This window comes from Globicephala melas, chromosome 2 (genome assembly GCF_963455315.2).
Source record: "Globicephala melas chromosome 2, mGloMel1.2, whole genome shotgun sequence".
In the NCBI taxonomy this organism is placed as follows: domain Eukaryota; kingdom Metazoa; phylum Chordata; class Mammalia; order Artiodactyla; family Delphinidae; genus Globicephala; species Globicephala melas.
In genome coordinates, this window is record NC_083315.2 from 84,379,157 (window position 1) to 84,399,825 (window position 20,669).

At 40.5% G+C, this 20,669-nt stretch overlaps 1 protein-coding gene across 2 annotated transcripts in view; it reads left to right on the plus strand.

The window, feature by feature from the left end:
* Positions 1 to 7,728: 7,728 nt before the first annotated feature.
* Positions 7,729 to 20,669, plus strand: part of ATP8B4 (ATPase phospholipid transporting 8B4 (putative)) — a 258,066-nt gene continuing 245,125 nt past the window's right edge. Inside the window, exon 1 of one of the 2 annotated variants that reach the window (XM_060294275.1) lies at positions 7,729 to 7,834. In XM_060294275.1, the coding sequence (XP_060150258.1) occupies positions 7,795 to 7,834 (40 nt within the window). In that variant the 5' untranslated portion in view covers positions 7,729 to 7,794. The remainder of the gene's footprint in view (positions 7,835 to 20,669) is intronic. The other variant, XM_060294274.2, reaches the window with a different exon arrangement.

A 20,669-nucleotide genomic window follows, 5' to 3' on the forward strand; every position in this document is an offset into this window, starting at 1 on the left:
TTTGACAGAATTCAACACCCATTTATGATAAATACCCTCCAGAAAGTAGGCATAGAGGGAACTTTCCTCAACATAATAAAGGCCATATAGGACAAACCCACAGCCAACATCATCCTCAATGGTGAAAACTGAAACCATTTCCACTAAGAACAGGAAGAAGACAAGGTTGCCCACTCTCACCACTATTATTTAACATAGTTTTGGAAGTTTTAGCCACAGCAATCAGAGAAGAAAGAGAAAAAGAATCCAAATCGGAAAAGAAGAAGTAAGGCAGTCACTGTTTGCAGATGACATGATACTATACATAGAGAGTCCTAAAGGTGCTACTAGAAAACTACTAGAGCTAATCAATGAATTTGGTAAAGTAGCAGGATACAAAATTAATGCACAGAAATCTCTGGCATTCCTGTACACCAGTGATGAAAAATCTGAAAGTGAAATTAAGAAAACACTCCCATTTACCATTGCCACCAAAAGAATAAAATATCTAGGAATAAACCTACCTAAGGAGACAAAAGACCTGTATGCAGAAAATTATAAGACACTAATGAGAGAAATTAAGGATGATACAAATAGATGGAAAGATATACCGTGTTCTTGGATTGGAAGGATCAACACTGTGAAAATGACTCTACTACCCAAAGTAATCTACAAATTCAGTGCAATCCTTATCAAACTACCACTGGCATTTTTCACGAACTAGAACAAAAAATTTCACAATTTGTATGGAAACACAAAAGATCCCGAATAGCCAAAGCAATCTTGAGAACAAAAAACGGAGCTGGAGGAATCAGGCTCCCTGACTTCAGGCTATACTACAAAGCTACAGTAATCAAGACAGTATGGTACTGGCCCAAAAACAGTAATATAGATCAATGGAACAGGATAGAAAGCCCAGAGATAAACCCACGCACATATGGTCACCTTATCTTTGATAAATAAGGCAAGAATATACAGTGGAGAAAAGCTAGCCTCTTCAATAAGTGGTGCTGGGAAAACTGGATAGCTACATGTCAAAAAATGAAATTAGAACACTCCGTAACACCATACACAAAAATAAGCTCAAAATGGATTAAAGACCTAAATGTAAGGCCAGACACTAGCAAACTCTGAGAGGAAAACATAGGCAGAACACTCTACGACATACATCACAGCAAGATCCTTTTTGACCCACCTCCTAGAGAAACGGAAATAAAAACAAAAATAAACAAATGGAACCTAATGGAACTTCAAAGCTTTTGCACAACAATGGAAACCATAAACAAGACGAAAAGACAGCTCTCAGAATTGGAGAAAATATTTGCAAATGAAGCAAGTGACAGAGGATTAATCTCCAGAACATATAAGCAACTCATGCAGCTCAATATCAAAAAAAGAAACAACCCAATCCAAAAATGGGCAGAAGACCTAAATAGACATTTCTCCAAAGAAGATATACAGACTGTGAACAAACACATGAAAGAATGCTCAACATCATTAAATTAGAGAAATGCAAATCAAAACTACAATGAGATATCATCTCACACCGGTCAGAATGGCCATCATCAAAAAATCTACAAACAATAAATGCTGGAGAGGGTGTGGAGAAAAGGGAACACTCTTGCACTGCTGATGGCAATGTGAATTGGTACAGCCACTATGGAGAACAGTATGGAAGTTCCTTAAAAAACTACAAATAGAACTACCATATGACCCAGCAATCCCACTACTGGGCATATACCCTGAGAAAACCATAATTCAGAAAGAGTCATGTACCAAAATGTTCATTGCAGCTCTATTTACAATAGCCAGGACATGGAAGCAACCTAAGTGTCCATCAACAGATGAATGGATAAAGAAGATGTGGCACATATATACAATGGAATATTACTCAGCCATGAAAAGGAACAAAACTGAGTTATTTGTAGTGAGGTGGATGGACCTACAGTCTGTCATACAGAGTGAAGTAAGTCAGAAAGAGTAAAACAAATACCATATGCTAACACATATATATGGAATCTAAAAAAAAAAAAAAGGAAAAAATCAGAAGAATCTAGGGGCAAGATGGGAATAAAGATGCAGACCTACTAGAGAATGGGCTTGAGGATATGGGGAGGGCGAAGGGTAAGCTGGGACAAAGTGAGACACTGGCATGGACATATATACACTACCAAATGTAAAATAGATAGCTAGTGGGAAGCAGCCGCATAGCACAGGGAGATCAGCTCGGTGCTTTGTGACCACCTAGAGGGGTGGGATAGGGAGGGTGGGAGGGAGATGCAAGAGGGAAGAGCTATGGGAACATATGTATATGTATAACTGATTCACTTTGTTATAAAGCAGAAACTAACACACCATTGTAAAGCAATTATACTCCAATACAGATGTTAAAAAAAAAAAAAAAGAATCTGCCTGCCAATGCAGGGAACACAGGTTCGAGCCCTGGTCCAGGAAGATCCCACATGCCGCGGAGGAACTAAGCTCATGTGCCACAACTACTGAGGCCACGTGTCACAACTACTGAGCCCATGTGCCACAACTTCTGAAGCCCATACTCCTAGAGTCCATACTCCACAACAAGAGAAGCCACTGCAATGAGAAGCCTGTGCACCGCAATGAAGAGTAGCCCCCGCTTGAGGCAACTAAGAAAACCCGTGTGCAGCAACAAAAACCTAATGCAGCCAAAATAAATTAATTAATTAATTTAAAAAAAACAGTAATTCTTTAGTTTTCTTAGCTGTCTTGGTAGTAAAGCTAGACAGATTCACAAGTTCTAAGAAATATAATGCTATTTATTCTGTTCAGAAAAGCTGTGTGGATTTAGATTCTTAAGTATAAAAATTTCCATCCCTTCCTTGTGATGAAATGTGTGTGAAGTTGTAGGACCAGGTAAGAGGGTGAATAAGTTAGGAAAAAATTTTCTCTCAAGTGCTCAGATATAATGCTCTGAACATTCCTTTAACATAATTCACTGGATTCTTGTGAGGACAAACTGAGGTGATCGTCGAGAAAGCTGCTTGGAAACTCTAGATTATAGACATGTGGGACATTTATGAAAATTAAGGTTTTAAAGCAAAAGAAGGCCTTTTAAAAACACGGAAATTTTGGTTGTCCAACAATGTACGTGCTGCCTAATGAAGATTAAAGATTAAGCCCTGCTCAGGTAATATTATCTAGTGGGAATAACATAACATTTACCATTTTAACCATTTTAAGTATATGGTTCAGTGGCATTCAGTTCATTCAGAATGCTGTGTAACTATCAGTGCTCTCCATCTCCAGAAGTTTTTCATCATCCCAATCTGAAACTCTATACCCAGTAAAGAATATTTCCCGTTTTCTCCTTCCCCCAGTCCCTGGTAATCTCTAATTTTTTTTTTTTTTTTTACCTACTCTAGGTACATCCTATAAGTGGAATTATACAATATTTGTCCTTTTGTATCTGGCTTATTTCACTTAGCATATGTTTTCAAGGTTCATGCATGTTGTAGCATGTATCAGAATTTCATTCCTTTTTAAGGATGAATAATATTCCATTGTATGTATAGACCATATTTTGCTTACCTGTTGATGGACATTTGGGTTGTTTCTATCTTTTGGCTATTGTGAATAATGCTGCTGTGAACATTGGTGTGCAAGTATCTGTTTGAAACCCTGTCATCAATTCTTTTGGTTATGTACCCAGGAGAGGAAAAAAGCAGAGCTTTTAAACCCTTAGTTTTGCCTGTGACTTTGAGCAGAGATATACTTTTCTTTTGGGTTATCCAGAGCAAGTGTAGATCCTCTGTTCGTGTCCTGAAGAATGAGCAGCTGCTTTCTTCACCTTTGATGTGCTGTAGGCCTCTATCCTTTCCCCTAGCCTCCTCCTCCTCCCCTGAATTTGATGCTTCAAGATGTAGCTACAAAGGGTTCTGATATCTCACTCTAAGCACATGCCTGTGATGAAGTCTATTTAAATTAGGCCTGTCAACTGGTACTACTTTGGGGACTGACAAGGTGAGCTGAGAGAAATTAAGTTGAGGGCACAATATAAAGGGAAATTTAATAGAAATGGAAAGTGTCATAAAGAGAATTATACTTGAAAGTTCAACTTTAATTCAGTTGTGAATGAATTACTCTCTGCTGGTCACTGTTGAAATACAACAGAGAATGAGACAAGAGCTCACATTGTAGAGGAGGATGCATACATATTTAGTAAGCAGCAAAGAGCTACCAAATATGTTATTACTACTCATTTGTTTATTCAGCGTTCATCAAGGACCTACGAAGCACAGTTCTAGGCCCTGGGTATGTACATCAGTGAACAAGGCAAAGTCCTTGCTCTCCTGAAGCTGACCTTCTGGAGGGGAAAACTGGACTAGAAACAAGAAAATACACACTATGATGGCTGTGTATTTTTCCTATGGAGAAAAATAAAGGAAGATAAGGGATAGGGAGTGATAGGGGTGTGTGTATTGTTTTAGGTGGGCTGACCAGGGCAGGCCTCTCAGAGTAGATGACTTTAAGCACAGATCAGAATGAAATGAGGAAGAGAGTCAAGGGGAAATGTGGGTGACAAGGGAGCTTGGCAGAGGAATAGTGGTGACTGCTGTAATCTTATATTTTGGAGATGGATAAAGAGCTTTGGGACTTAAATTGATGGGACAGATCTGATGCTCTGTGATTTTAAGTACATAATCCTATGACACTGTAAAATTATTTTTTATTTAAACACTCAAAGATCTATTTGCAAGAGAATATTCAGTGGAAAGATACTTTCATTTTAAAATAAATGAATATTTCAAAATGATAAGGAATCAGTGCTAGAAATCTCTCTCTCTCACACACACACACACACACACACACACGTGTGCATTACGAGAGCTTCTGTGCATGGAATAAACGTGAGGTGGGTCTTTTGTGGTCTTGCTGTAGGCATGGCAAGCCCTTCTATACTTTCTCCTCCCATTAAGATTCCTCATTCTGTCAGTGTCATTGGTTAGAAAGAAATATTTTATCAGTTCAGACTAGGTAGTACATGAATAACTAGAGCATTTAAGACCAAATAATATCTCTTAGAAGCATTTAACAAAAATATGCTTAGTAATCCAAAGAAAGCCAACTCTAGTCTTGAAATTTCAGGAAGGATGACAAGAATGTCAGAAACTTTTGGGCAAATGGAAAAAATCACCACATGTAGCTCCTTAATGTTGACTCTCTCCTTCACAGTGTAGGGCCGTGTGTGTGTGGGGGGGGGGGGGCTTGCAAAACTGAAGACACAGTTCTTACAGTCCTACCTTAAGCAACCTATAAGCTGGGAGGGAAGATAGCAGACACTGTAGTATAAGGACCGGTGGACAGTACCAAACCTAAACCTGGTCTCTGGCAGCGCCCACGAGAGGGGGATCAGAGATGCCAGGAAGATGGTCAGAAAAGGCTGGGGGTGAGGAGGGAATATGTGATCTGATCCTTTAAGGACAGGTTGGGAAAGGTCTCCCAAAAGGAGAGGATGGCCTGAGCAAAGCTGCCAAGGTAGGGATGTGCAGTTGATGTTTAGATAAGGGAAAGGGGTCTCCATGGACTAAGGCAGAGGATCTGGCTTGGAGATTATAGGACTAACTGTGGAAAGATCAATGTAAGGCCAAGAGGAGAAAAAGAGCTCTTTGCTCTCCTTCTTTTGTAAGTTGCTTTCTGACTCATTAATTTATCAGATTATGGGGAAAATCATCACTTGCTTCCCCATCAGTGTGCTGCTATTGGGGTCAGCCGTCGATCTCAAGATGTTCCCTGCAGACAAAATCACTATCTTCTAAGAGCTGCATTTTCATTGGTTGGCATACAAGCTGACTGTGAAAAATTTAAGCAGTACCAAAGGGTAAGAACCAATGAAAATGGTATGGGGGTGGAGAGGCCCACCAGCCCCTCCACCCCTATATCATTCTCCGGAGGTAGTTGTTATTAATTATTTCTTCTTGCTTGGCTTTCCAGTTATCATTCATTCAGTCAACAAATATTTATTAAATGCCTATTATGGACACTGGCATTACAACAGTGAACAAAAGTCCCTGCTCTCAAGAAGCTTATATTTTAATTGGAAGAAACAGACAGCAAGCACATTTAAAATATTTCTACCGAATGGGATTACCTTGCACACACTCTTTTGCAACTTGTTCTTTTCACTTGACAATACCTCTTAGACATCTTTCCAAGTCAGTCTGAAGAGGCCTACCTCTTTCATTGATAATAGCTAATAATTATTGAGCATCTACTATGCTCCAAGCACAGTCTTAGTCACAATAATCGTCTATGGTAAGTACTATAATTCTCACCTTTCTACAGATGAGGAACTGAGGCCCAGAGAGGTTTGGGAACTTGCTCAGAGTCACCTGGCCAGTTACTGATGGAGCCAGACTTGAACCCAGACCATCAGATTCTTCACTCCAGTTCTGTCCCCTCCTGATGGCTGTGTAGTACTCCTTTGTATGAATGTACCTTGACTTACTTAGCCAGTCCCCTATATTTAAGCCATTTTTAGTTTTTTGCTATCACAGTACTATAATGAACAGATATGTTTGCGTATGTTTGGGATTATCTGTAAGGTAAATTCCTAAGAGATAGAAACATACACATTTCTATATTTGATAGGCATTACTTAGTTTTCCTTTAAAAATATTTTATCAACTTCTATTCCCACTAACAATGTAGGAAAAGGTGTAGATTTCTTTAAATATTCTTCAGCAAAGGTAATTACCAGACTTACAATAGTTGTCAATATGAAAAGTTAAAAAATGGCATAGAGGCTATACTTAATTCTTTTTAAATTCGAAACAGTTTTTCATTGTAAATATTTTAAAGAAATGATTTCTTCCTCATATAGGCTGTTCTTGGTCCTTTTTATCATGCAAGGAAGAAAGCCATCACTCTTGTGTCAAGAAATCTGTCCTTTTTTTTTGTGACTGTGGAGCCCTGGCAGGGAAAGTCCCTCCCTTCTCTCTGTAGAAACCTGAGGGCTCAGTACCACATTGTTTCAGGAGAGTGGGATTGACACAGGGGATCAACTTGCTCTGGTTAGAGAGACATGACTAAAACATACTTGGTTTCAGTACTTAACAGCAAATCTGATGCAACTTCTGGAAAATCCATAAACGGCTTTAGATGTATTGAAAAATAGCATAATTCTTTCTTTTAAAAATAGCTATGAACCAAAATATTTTGTTTTCATCTAATCCCATCTTAAAAACCAGAACTGTCTCAAAGCGATTCTACACTAAAAAGTTTAAATCTATTTCCCATATGTGTTTGTTCTTCAGCATCCTTAGGGTTAAGCGTTTGTTTCCTCTGAGCTGAAATTAAGGATGTTGGGAAAGAAGTCATCGTTCTGCATATTACATGTTGCTTGAGTGTGCTTAGCTTTCATCCATAAGAGAGTTGAACTCCCCTTGTAATAATTTTAAAAAAATTGACATTGCTAATTCCTTCATCTCTGGCAAAAACAGGTAGGAACTCCAAAGATATTTACTAATCTGCCTCAGTCAAGGGCTGATAAAAGTTTACTAAGCAGAAGCTGTAGCTGGTGACCCCTTTCGTTGTCTGCGTCTGTCCTTCTGAACTCTTGATTCCCACAGAAGAAGCCATCCTGGCGAAGACAGCCTCTAGGGAGCTTCCTTTTGTTTCTCCAAGATTAACCAGTTCTGCCCTGGTAGCAGCAGTAGGCAACTATTCCAGGAAAAACTCTTCTGGGCTTTTGGTATTTTTCCAAGGACCGTTTTTACTCCCTCAGTTCTTCACTGGCAGGGAGGCTGCTTTCCTGCAACACCTTCCTCTTTTACTGATGAGATGCTGATTCTGATCTGCCATCTAGCAGCTTCCGGTAGTGGTAAGTGGTCAAGAGTGTTTTTCCGGGAGTCGATCTCAGGTTTTCAAGAATGTCCCCTAGAGACCCAGTTTCTTTTCTATGTTAATTACTAGAGCTTTCAGAGTAGCCTTGCTTTTCTCGCTTTTCTCGTTCTCATTGATATGGTCATGGAATGGGTACCTGTTTGATCTTGCTGCACTGCTGGGAAATCTCCCTTTTGGGCGAGAGGCTTAGGTCCAGGCTGAGGTGAGTCTGGGGAGCATTGAAGGGTTGGTGAGACGAAGAAGAGAGGTAGTTCTGGGCTGTTTGGTGCTTTTGGTTTCCTTTTCCAGGTTGCTGTTTTGCTTTGCTGTTTTCATTTGCTGTGTGTTGAAGTTTAGCAAAGAGTATTAATTATTCTCCTCTCATTTAAAAAGTAATTTTTGGGGAAATTAGTTGGATTTGGGAAACAGAGCATTTTCTTTTTTTCCTTTGAAGGTCAAATTTTTCTTCTGTTAGCATCACCTATTACATAGCCAATGGGAGTCACATCAATGTCCATTTCTTCTTGGTTTGTGGGTACTTGTCACTTCCTTTGATAGCAGTTGGTTTGAGTTTTTTCCCGGAGGGTTTGTATCTGATGCACCTATTCAAGATATTGTTCATTTTATGATCAATTCATGCCTTGGGCATAACAGTTTGTCACTAAGCTCTCCCTCTGAGGCTTGAGGGGTATGTTTTTAGGACTGAGATTTGTCTGAACAGAGAAATGGATTCTTCTAGCTGTTTTGTTGACAGACATGAGAGAGTCTCAGGTCCCTGGTTAACAATTAGCTGTTTCGAAAAAAAGGAGATGGGCAAGAAACATTAATTAGGGGCTGAAAGCTTATTAGAAAGGAGGTGAGGAAATACGGTATTGTGTATGGGATTACCTGTGTCCAAGAACGGCCACCTTTGTGCCTGTGTTGTTCCCTGCTTGCCTTTACAGCAAAATGTGAATTCAGAGGGATTTTTGGACCTATATTTATCTATCTTATGCTTTTATATTGTTTCATCATGCATGCATGCATCTTTAAAAATGAGGGGCCAAGTGATTTTTTTTGTGCCCCGGGGTTTTTTTTTGTGCTCAGGAGGATTTTATTTTTTTTCTTACATGGTAAATTGGAAATTTTCATTTAGTAGGAAAAGACTTAACCTATCATTTCAAAGCAAATCAGAAATTGTTGCTGTCCTTGAAATAAAATTCCTTAATGTATGTATCCTAGATGCTTGCACAGCGTGTACAAGAATCAGGTGCTAGTATTTGTTTTCAGGATTTCCCAAGAAATGATGTCAAAGAAAACAGTATCCTCCAAATGTTCCACATTTCTAGTGTATGCCTAAAGTCTTACTTGACTTCTTAGCAATATTACGTATTTTCTAAATTTTAACAAATAAAATTCTAATTAAATGTTAAATATAAATATTATATTGGTCAGTAATGAATATTATTGACCATTGAATTTTTGGAAACATAGTCCTTCTTTAATGTGAGCCTACCTTTTTCTCCTCTCCCTTCTTCTTTACTCAATGCTGGTTTGTTGAGCACCTACCTACCCCGTGCCAGGCTCTGTGCTAGATGCTCTGAAGAAGAGGGCGTAGGAGGAAAGCCACAGCATTTTGTTTCAGTACATGTTTCTCTAGCCCTTCTTTTGAGGTTGGGTGTTCCCTAGGACTCTGTCCTTGTCCTCTTATTGACTCATCCTCACCCGCTGTCCTCCCCTCACTTCTCTTCATTCTTGTTCTTCTTGAATGAGATCATTCATTCCCCGTGACTTCAGTGTTTCCTCATATGTTGATGATCCAAGTGTACAAGTCTGTCTTTTCTCTTTCATGCTGAGGATATTTTCCATGAGCAAGAGGCATTTCAAGCCTAGTGTGTTCAAACTGAACTTAATATTCTCCCACATCAGTTCCTGCTCCCGCTCTCCCACCTTCTCCCTTCACTGCTGTATTTGTCATTTTCGTTAATGGCACCTCTCTCCTCTCATTGTCCTGAGCTGAAAATGTGGAAGTTATCCCAGATTCCTCCTTGTTTTGCACCCCAGCATACAGACCCCTTATAAAGTCTGTCAATTCCAACTGCAGGAATATTTCCAGAATCCAGCTCCATTTGCCTGTTGTCACCGCTCCCCCACTTCTTTCCGTGCCAGTCCTTGTCGTGAGAGTAAAACCTTCCTAAAAACCCTGACGGCATACACTTGTGTAGAGACATGAGGCAGCAACGACAGTGGACAAGGGGGCCTGGATTCTAAGTGTACCATTCTGCAGAGAGAGCCCTTCTGCCTCCCCATTAGCTGAGGATCAACCATAGGATCTTGATTGTGGCAGTGCTCTGTGTCACCTCATCTATCAAATAGGGATAGTCCCTGCCCGTAAAATTTTGTTGAGGATTGAATGAGATGATACATGTCAGTGCTTAGCATGAGGCTAAGTACCAAGTGAATGGGAGTGATGATGATAATGATGATTTCTTTCAGAATCCATCTCTTATCTACCTTGCCAGCCCCATATCACACTACACTCCTCCATGCCCCTTGTAATCTGGTTGCCATGACTATCACTGCTTCCTATCACAACACTTGGTCTTTCCACCTGCTGTTCTTTTTGCCTGTACTTACGTTGTTTTACTGAGCAAACTCTTCTTTTCAAAAGGACTTGACTTCAAATTACCATCTGTGAGCTCATAGCTGACTCTGCAAAGCAGGCTTGGTGATTTCCTTCCCTCTGTCTCCATAGTTCTCAGTCCCTCCTTCTGTCATAGTCCTGCACTAATGAACTTTCTATGTATCTGGTCTCATCTACCCCAGACTCTTGGCTTTTGAAGGACAGAGATAGGGCCTAATGATCCTTTCCTCCCTCTACCCAGCTCAGGTTTGACATAGAATAGGCATCTGATGAGTGTTTGATGATTGAATATCAGTAAGGATGCTCTCAAATTTGATAGGTTTTCTATGTATGTAGAGTTAAAAATACATTTAAGAAAAATAAAAATAATAATAGCTTTCCTTTCTTCAGTATTAACTTTGTAGCAGGAGGCACTGTGCTAATTTTTTTTTTTTTTTTTTTTACAGGCATGACCTCATTTAGTTTGCTAAATGATCCCATGAGTTACCCTGATTGTCTCTGTTTACAGATGAGAAAACCAGGGCTTAGAAGGGAGGCGAACTTGCTGGAGGTAGAGAGATAACAGGACCAAACCTGGCCCCTGACTCCAGGCTGGGGGAGGAATGGGAAAGTGAGAAGGGGAAGGAAGATGACCAAGCCAGGGGAAGTGTGTTTGGGAGAGAAAAGGCAGGATGAGGAGAAGGACATTGAAAATGCACAAGAGGGGCAGTGAGGGCAGGTGAGGCAAGGAAGAGAAAGGAAAGAGAGAAGGAAACTAGGAGATCAAGTTGGAAAATAAGCAGGACATAAACAAGAGGAGAAAGGGAAGAAGTGTTCCCACCACTTTAGAATTTTTTGGTAACAGCTGCGTGCCTAACAGAATATAAACAGACTTCAGTGTCGACATGACAACTTACAACAAAAGCAATCTGATATACATTATATGGGAAATAGAATAATTTATTGTTGAGGCATGGTAATTAGATATAATTGGTAAGCAGTTTATAAATTTGGCTGTGCTAACCATCACTTTGACAAACACGTACACAGACTGCCTTAAATTTTTTTACTTCTGTTTTTGCCCAATATCTATACTCTGTAAGCCCTACAGCTGTTGGCAGCCATCAGTATGATTAAAACATTATCTATACCTGATTCACTTTGCTGTACAGCAGAATCGAACACAACATTGTAAAGCAACTATACTCCAATAAAAATTAGTTAAAAAATAAATAAAACATTATCTATACCTCCTACCCTCATATCACACTCAGAGCTGCACACATGTAGGACTGAGGCCTGGGCTTATTCCTTAGCTTATCCCTCACTGGTCTAACCTCCCAAGGCTGAGATTTCCCTTTTGCGTCAAGATGTCCCTTCCCTGGAGTCTTAGAGCTGTGTTCCATCTCCCACCCCCCATCCCTTAGAGACCTGGAACAGGGGGCTCCTGGGGAATGTTATTGGGCTCGTAGGCAGGGTTGCCAGCAGATATGTCTGCAAGGTCACCATGTCCAGAGGTGGGAAGACTCACTGAGGCTTTGCTTTTCAGCCTCTGGGAGCCTAGGGCCAGAAGGAGGAAAGGGGCAGGGGCAGGACCAGAGAAGGTAGAGGGCAGCAGGAGGAGAGAAGGGGCTGATTCCCTAATCCTGCCATCCCACTTCCCATCCTCAGACTCCACTATTACTCAGCAGATGGGTTCTCCATTGTTCATCTAAGCCTTCCAGGCAGCTCCCCTCCCCTCCGCTCTTGGTGGGTCAGTCCTCTTGGTGGGTTGGGTTGAGAGGCAAGTGCCTTAGTGAGAAATAGGAAGGAAAGTCAGGGAAACAGGGAAAGGAAACTGAGAGTGAAAGCAGAGAAAAGGGGAGGGAGTAGGAGGAGAGAGGACAGATGGGGAGGAAGGAAGGAGGGGGAGGAAGCACATTCTTATGGAGTGAGCTGTATTTACATCTATATTTATCCTGGAAACAGCCCTGAGAGGAAGGAATTATTACCTCTATTTTACAGATTCGGGGATTGAATCTTAGGAAGGGTAAGTAACTTGGTCAAAGTAACACTAGATAGAAAGAAACTGAGCTAGGATCGGGATCTGTTATCCTAAAAGTCCCTCCTGTACATTATTACAGTGTCTCCGAAGAGGAAGAGAAGGCAGAGTTGGGGAGAGAGGGAGGCAAGCAGAACAGCACGGAGACTGGAGAATAGACGGGTGGGGGACAGGAGGTCCTCACAGGGGCTGAGGACTGGGGTTGGGCTCCTTGAAGCTGTGTGGGACCTTTCCCCCTTGGGCCATCTTGTCCCTGAGTCCTGAGAACTGGTGAGGACCCACTGCTCAAAGGATGTAGAGGATGCCCCTGCGGGGACACCCCAGCTCCTCCCTTGACCCTGAGTTGAAGCCGGGCCGAGGGGCGCTCCCTGAGCAGCACTCTGGGCAAGGAAGGAGAGCTGCCAAGAATCTGCCTGCGCTACTCTCTGGCTTCAACTCCTCCTCCTGTGTCTTCCCCCACTGTCCTAGCCCCTACCTCTTCCCTTTCTTTCCCAATCTCCTCTGATTCCTTTGTCTTCCTGTCACTCTCCCTCACGTTTTCAATCTCTCTTCCCACTGGTTCTATCCCCTTAGTTTATTGCCATGGCCCTGGCGCCCCACTGTAAGCACATCTTCTCTTTAAAGCCTCATTACCCATTCACACTTAGCTCCTTTATTTTGCCGCAGAATGTCTTACAGGGGTTGTACTCACTGTCCTCAATTCACCCTAACGTTTACATAGACATTTTGACAGGGGAAGTTCAGAGGGCTGCCTTCAAGATAACTGTCTAACGAGCATTTTCATTATGTGTCACTGTCCCCAACAACCTGTCCAGGTATGTTCTGAGGCCCAGAGAGCTTACTTGCCCCGGATTCTGTAATGTTAGTAGAAAAAGCAGGAATCCAAGATCAGGTTGTTTGACTCCAAAGGACAAGCTTGCAGCCATCACATCCTGCTGCCCCTTGAGCAGGTCAGCAGGCTGTTCCCTTGGTTGCCGGTTGGTGAGTTTGTTATGGCTAGAGTGGGTCATATGTCCTGTAGACTTTGGACCATAAGTCAACAGCAAACCAAAAACAGAGCTACCTTTCTGGGGAAGACTAATATTAGCTCAGGAGACGGATGATCTAGAGTGAGATGAATGACAATTTATGAATTGAAAATGTATAATATATAACTGTCAGGAGGACCAGAATGTTCACTTCAGCATGCATGACTGGTGTATTCTTCCCCTGTAGGCAGACTTCTGGGGGAAAGCAAGTTATTATCAGTAGGTTGCTTGGTGATGGTGGAATTGGAGCAGGGGGAATTAAGTATAATAACTTGATTGTTGAATGGCCTCTGATCATTAAAGAGAATCTCCATTTTAATCCTTGGCTTAAAGTGCTGAGTCACCTGCAACCAGGTGTACCCATTTTCACTATAAGTAGGGACCTCTTTGAGGAATCATAATATGACCAGTATGCACTCTTCTGCTCACAGCTGCTTAAGTAGCTGCTTAAGTAGCATTTCCAACTTGGATGTCTTGTTATGTCCTCAGTCTCAAGGTATCTGAAACCAACTTCTTATCTTCCCTAAACAAATTGGAGTTTTCTCTTTACTTTGCCATTTTTTCCATTAGAAGAATTACTTTCTGTGACCAAGATTCAAAACCTGAACTTGAAATGTAAAAAAACCCAAATTCTTCATGCAAGCGTCACTCTCAATCTTTTCCCAAAAAAGTGATCAGTTAAATGAATTAATATACGTAAAACACTTAGCTATTATTTTGGTTACATTTACCTCTCTTCTTACTTTCCCCAGACCTGTTTTTCTTGTAAAAACCCACTAAGACTTTCACACAAGAAAACCACCATTTTAATCCCTTGCATAAGATGAAGGCAAGGGTAAGATAAAACCTATTCAGCAACTTACCTTTTTCTATTTATTCTGCTTTGGGGTGATTTCATAAAAGGAGGAATGTGGGATGTTTTTATGTAAACAGTGTTTGCTTCACTACTTGTAAATGTTGAATTTCAAAATCCTAAGTTCCTACTTCTAGAGCTAGATTTCGTTTTAACAAAACCTTCTTTGTCACCTGATTTTTTTTCAGTGTATTTCCGTAGACGCTCACTGATCTGAAAGTTCAATAAAAGATGGCTTTTTCTTTACTCTGACATCCTTTAGAGGTAGAGCGAGTGTCAGCTGGGGTATTTTGGTGAATTGATAAGTGTACAACAATAAAAGGACAGAGTTTTACTTCCTAAAATTTACACTAGAATCTGCTACATTAATATGAATCCTCCATTAAATATACCTGGGTTGCTGCTTTTAAAAGGAAAAGATTGGATTGTAGGAAACATGGACTTGAATCCTTAGTTTTTGTTGTAACCACATGTCTTAGAGAGTAAAAACACTTGAATAAGATCATTAATAAGAAACACTTTTCACAAACCTTAGAGAAATATTGTTTAATTCGTACAACAGTAATTATATTATCACTCTGGATTAAATATGAAATAGAGAATATTTTCTACAAAAATAAAAATGGCTAAAGTTAAAAAATGAATTTATTCATTATTTTAAAGATAAAAGCTTTCAAAGATACTTTGGAAGATGGTATTAGAGAAATTAAAAGCAAATAATTGGATGGTTTAAAGGTAATTTTAGGAAGGATATGGTTTTGCTTTATGTTTAATTGTCTAGGGGCTTTTAAAGTGAAAAGTGCTTATAGGAAGATCTAAAATAAGAGACAGAAGGGTTTACATGGATATTTTCTCTTTAGTTACCTTTATATTACACAAATATATATTTAAGTTCATCCTTTGTTCTGGCTGTCTGTTAGTGCTAATCCCTCAAAGCAATCTAGCAAACCAATAAGGAGAAAGAAAGAAAACGTTGGCCAGTGGCCGGTACTCCTAATAACTTCCTGAGAGATTGAGTTTCTTTCTTCTGCCTGCATTCTCATTGCTACCTGTCAGGGTGGAGAGTCCCTTTTGCCATCCTACTTAAAGAATCATTCTTTTCACCAGCTCGAGGGACTCTGAGCCCATGAAAACAGAAGATGTTTACTTAGTCTCCAGAGAGAGTTTTCAAGCCCTAACTAGTTGGCTTAGAACTTGCTGATGAGCCTTAACCCTCTGGCCAGATGGGGCCACCAGATCAAGGTGTCATTGTCACAGAATCCATTCATCCTTCTCCATGTTGCCATTTTGTATCGGTTGTGACTATTTGTTGGAACAAAGATAGTCCCTCATGGATAAAAAAACCCGCTTTTGTCCATGTTATTTCTCACAGAAAGGCTTTTCCTCAAAAAATCCTTTCTGTGCATCTTCTTTTAGAGCCAGAGTGCCTCCTCTTGCCCTTCTACCCCAAGATTTGCAAATTCCTCCTCCTTTCTTGTGCTGTTCAGTTTGCCTGCAACACTCTTCCTATTGCTAACCAAATACTTCTCATTTTTTGAGGTTCTTCCTAGGCTGGAGGTGGGGGATGCACAGGATGATAGGGACCAGCCAGAGGTAGGGAGCAGCTAAGAAAGCCATGACGGTTCCCAGTTTGGGAAGATCTAAGATGTTCTTGAACTTGGGGTTGGGGTCTAGGAAGGGATAGTTGCTAAAAGGGAAATGCCTTTTAGCATCTGGAAGCCCTTGCTTCATTCCTCATAGACACTGAGAACATTAATCATTCTTTCATTTAGCAAATTTTTATTGAGCACTGCCACATGCCAGGCGTGCATTTGACACTGAAGATACAACTATGGACAACACAGATTGGGTCTCTGCCCCACTCGAGTTTGTAGACTAATGGGAAAACAGCCAACATAATAGGCAAATACATTCTAGAATGATAAGGGCTCTGAAATTGGAAGTTCTGGATTCTATGGGAGCACATAGGAGGTGCTCTTACCTCTGATTTGGGGGACCAGGGGAGAACTCCTAGAGGAAGTGATGTATGAGTTGATATTGAAAAGATGAGTACAAGTTAGGTGAAGGGGCTGGCGATGGGGTTAGATTATGACAGGCAGAGGGAAGAGCATGTGTCAAGGCCCTCAAATAGAAAGAAGCTGAGTTATTTCTGTAGTATAGACATGGTGGGGGGTGCAAGGAAGAATGGGGGCTGTAAGGAGAGTGATGAGAAATCAGGGTAGAAAGACTAGCAGGGACCAGGTTGCAGAGGGGCCAAGGAATCATGATGCAATTTGATCTTTTTTCTAAGGCCAGTGGGATGTTATTGAAGGGTTTTAAGCAGGGGTGTGATATGATGCCGTTTAATTTTTATAAAGATCACTGTGGCTTCAATGTGGACCCTGGTCTATGGGTGGCCAAGGCTGGAGCGGGGAAACCTGTTAGAAGGAATGCAGGGGAAAGCAGTCACTGGTCAGCAGGCATGTCCTAGAGGCATCTGCTGCCTAAGACTGGGGTAGGGGGAGCAGTGAGGAGGGGGAGGGGGGGGATTGTTTTAGGCAGCCTTGGTGGCAGTTGGTAGAAGGCATGGGAAGAAGAACAGAAGAGTTATTGATGGGTTATATTTGAGGACCTATCCCTGCTTCTAGCAGCACCTGGCAGTAGTACTCCCATCTTGTTGGATTCATCAGTTTTAGTGACTGGTTCCTGGAAAAGCAGTGGGTTTTACAAAGTGTTGATGGCCCTACTTGTCAGGGGCACCCCAGGGGTGGCTATTCCCTCAGTGGGCTGCTGCTTTTCCTGGAGGTGATGGAAGGGAACTCATGAATCTGGGAGCACAACAGGGAGAAATATTGATGGTTTCAGGCCTTTTAGACACTAGAAATTTGTAAAGCAACAGTAGGTGTTGATGAAATTCCTCTGCATCCTCCTTTCTAGTAACTGCTAAGCCATAAGTGCTGTTCTTCCTCTTTTCTGGTCTCCATATGACTGACCAGCTTCTTCTTTCATGGGTGTTTAATGCATCCTGCCACACCATGTCTTTGAGCAGGAACAAACAAGTCATTTCTCTTTCTAACCTAAAGAGTATGAATTCAGAACCTCTGCCTACCCTGTCATGTGTTTGCGAAGGTGCTTCAGTTCATTTCCGTGGTCCTTTGGGTTCTAAATGTTGAAGTTATTTGTTTGCCCTTTATTTATTCACTCTAAATCCTTAATAGAGTTTACCATGTGAAGGAAATTAGACATGTAGGGAAAAAAATAAAAGATAATAATGACATTATTTCTGCCCCCTATTTATTTATTTCTAAATAACTTTTTTTCTTCCAGTTTTATTGAGAAATAATTAACATACAGCACTGTATAAGTTTAAGGTGTATAGCATAATGATTTGACCCACATCATGGAATGATTACTACAGTAAATTTAGTGAACGTCCATCATCTCATATTAGATAAAAAAATTTTGAAAAGTTGTATTTCTTGTGATGAGAACTCAGGATTTATTCTCTTAATGACTTTTATATATAACACACATCAGTGTTAATTATATGAATCATGTTGTACGTTACATCCCTGGTAGTTACTATCTTCTAACTGGAAATTTGTACATTTTAATCACTTTTATCCAATTCCCCCTCCTCCCACCCCCTGCCTCTGGTAACCACAAATCTGATCTCTTTTTCTGAGAGTTCGTTGTTATTTTTGTTTTGTTTTTGTTTTTTTTTGTGGTTCGCGGGCCTCTCACTGTTGCAGCCTCTCTTGCTGCGGAGCACAGGCTCCGGACGCGCAGGCTCAGCGGCCATGGCTCACGGGCCCAGCCGCCCCGCGGCATGCGGGATCCTCCCGGACCGGGGCATGAACCCGTGTCCGCTGCATCGGCAGGCGGACTCCCAACCACTGCGCCACCAGGGAAGCCCCAGTTGTTTGTTTTTTGAAGTATAATTGACCTACAACACTGTGTTGGTTCCTGGTGCACAGCACAGTGATTGCATATTTCTGTACATTACAAAATGATTACCATGATAAGTCTAGTTACCATCTATCACCATGCAGAGATATTATATTACTATCGACTATAGTCCCCACACAGTACATTTCACCCTCATGACTCATTTTGTCACTGGAAGTTTATACCTCTTAATCTCCCTATTTCACTCATCCTCCCTCCCCCTGCCCCCCTCCCCCACAACTACCTGTTTGTTCTCTGTACCTATGAGTCTGTTTCTGTTTCATTATATTTGTTCATTTGTGTTGCCCAGTAAGTGAAATCATACAGTATTTGTCTTATTTCACTTAGCATAATACCCTCTAGGTCCTTCCATATTGTTGAAACTGGCAAGATTTCATTCTTTTTTATGGCTGAATAGTATTCCATTGCATATATACATTACATCTGCGTTATCCATTCATCTATCAATGGGTACTTAGGTTGCTTCCATATCTTGGGTATTGTAAATAATGCTGTGATGAACATAAGGGTGCTTAATGTCTTTTTTAAAAAATATATTTATTTTTATTTATTTATTTTTGGCTACATTGGGTCTTCGTTGCTGCGCACAAGCTTTCTCTAGTTGCGCTGAGGGGGGGTTACTCTTCGTTGCAGTGTGCAGGCTCCTCATTGTGGTGGCTTCTCTTGTTGCAGAGCATGGGCTTCAGTAGCTACAGCACGTGGGCTCAGCAGTTGTGGCTTGCAGGGTCTAGAGCGCAGGCTCAGTAGTTAATAGCACATGGGCTTAGTTGTTCCGTGGCATGTGGTATCTTCCCAGAACAGGGCTCGAACCCATGTGCCCTGCATTAGCAGGCGGATTCTTAACCACTGATCCACAAGGGAAGTCCCTCACTGTAGTTTTGATTTGCATTACCCTGCTGATTCGTGATGTTGAGCATCTTTTCATGTGTCTGTTTGCCATCTGTATGTCTTCTTTGGAAAAATGTCTCGTCGGGTCTTCTGACCACTTTTTAATGGGGTTTTATTTTTTTTTGATGTTGAGGTGTATGAGTTCTTTGTATATTTTGGATATTAACCCCTTATCAGATATATCATTTACAAATATCTTCTCCAGTGCAGTAGGTAGGCTTTTTGTTTTGTTGATAGTTTCTTTCACTGTGCAAAAGCTTTTTAGTTTGATGTAATTCCATTTTTTGCTTATGTTTCCCTTCCCTATTATCTTACTAAGTAAAGTAAGCCAGACAGTGAAATACAAATATCATATGACATCAATTCTATGTGGCATCTAAAAGAAAAAAAAGACACAAATGATCTTATTTCCAAAGAGAAAGAGACTCACAGACACAGAAAACAAACTTATGGCTGCCAAATAGGAGAGAGGGTGGGAGAAGGATTATATTAGGAGGCTGGCATTAACATATACACACTACTATGTGTAAAATAGATAGCCAACAAGGACCTACTGTATAGTACAGGGAACTATACTCAATAGTATGTAATAATCTATAAGGGAAAAGAATCTGAAAAAGAATATATATATATATATTGATATTGATGCAATTTATGTCAGAGTGTTCTGCCTATATTTTCCTCTAAGAGTTTTATAGGATCTGGCCCTTACATTTACATCTTTAATCAATTTTGTGTTTAGTTTTGTGTATGATGTTAGAGAATGCTCTAATTTCATTCTTTTACATGTAGCTGTTCAGTTTTCCCAGCACCACTTATTGAAGACTGTCTTTTCTCCATTGTATTCTTGCCTCCTTTGTCATAGATTAATTGACCATAGGTGAGTCAGTTTATTTCTGGGCTTTTTATCCTGTTTCAGTGATCTATATCTCTGTTTTTGAGCCAGTACCATATTGTCTTGATTACTGTAGCTTTGTACTATAGTCTTAAGGCAGGGAGCCTGATTCCTCCAACTGTTTTTCTTTCTCAAGATTGGTTTCACTATTTGAGGTCTTTCATGTTTCCATACAAATTTAAAAATTTTTGCTTCTAGTTCTGTGAAAAATGCCTTTGATAATTTGATAAGGATTGAATTGAGTTTGTAAACTGCCTTGCGTAGTATGGTCATTTTGACAGTATTGATTCTTCCAATTCAATAACATGGTATATCTTTCTAGCTGTTTATGTCTCCTTTGATTTCTTTCATCAGCATCTTATAGTTTTTGGAGTACAGGTCTTTTGCCTTGTTAGGTAGGTTTATTCCTAAGTATTTTATACTTTTTGATGCGATGGTAAATGGGATTTTCTTAATTTTTCTTTCTGATCTTTCATTATTAGTGTATAGGATTGCACCAGATTTCTGTGTATGAATTTCTTTTCCTGCAACTTTACTGAATTCATTGATGAGCTCTAGTAGTTTTCTGGTAGCATCTT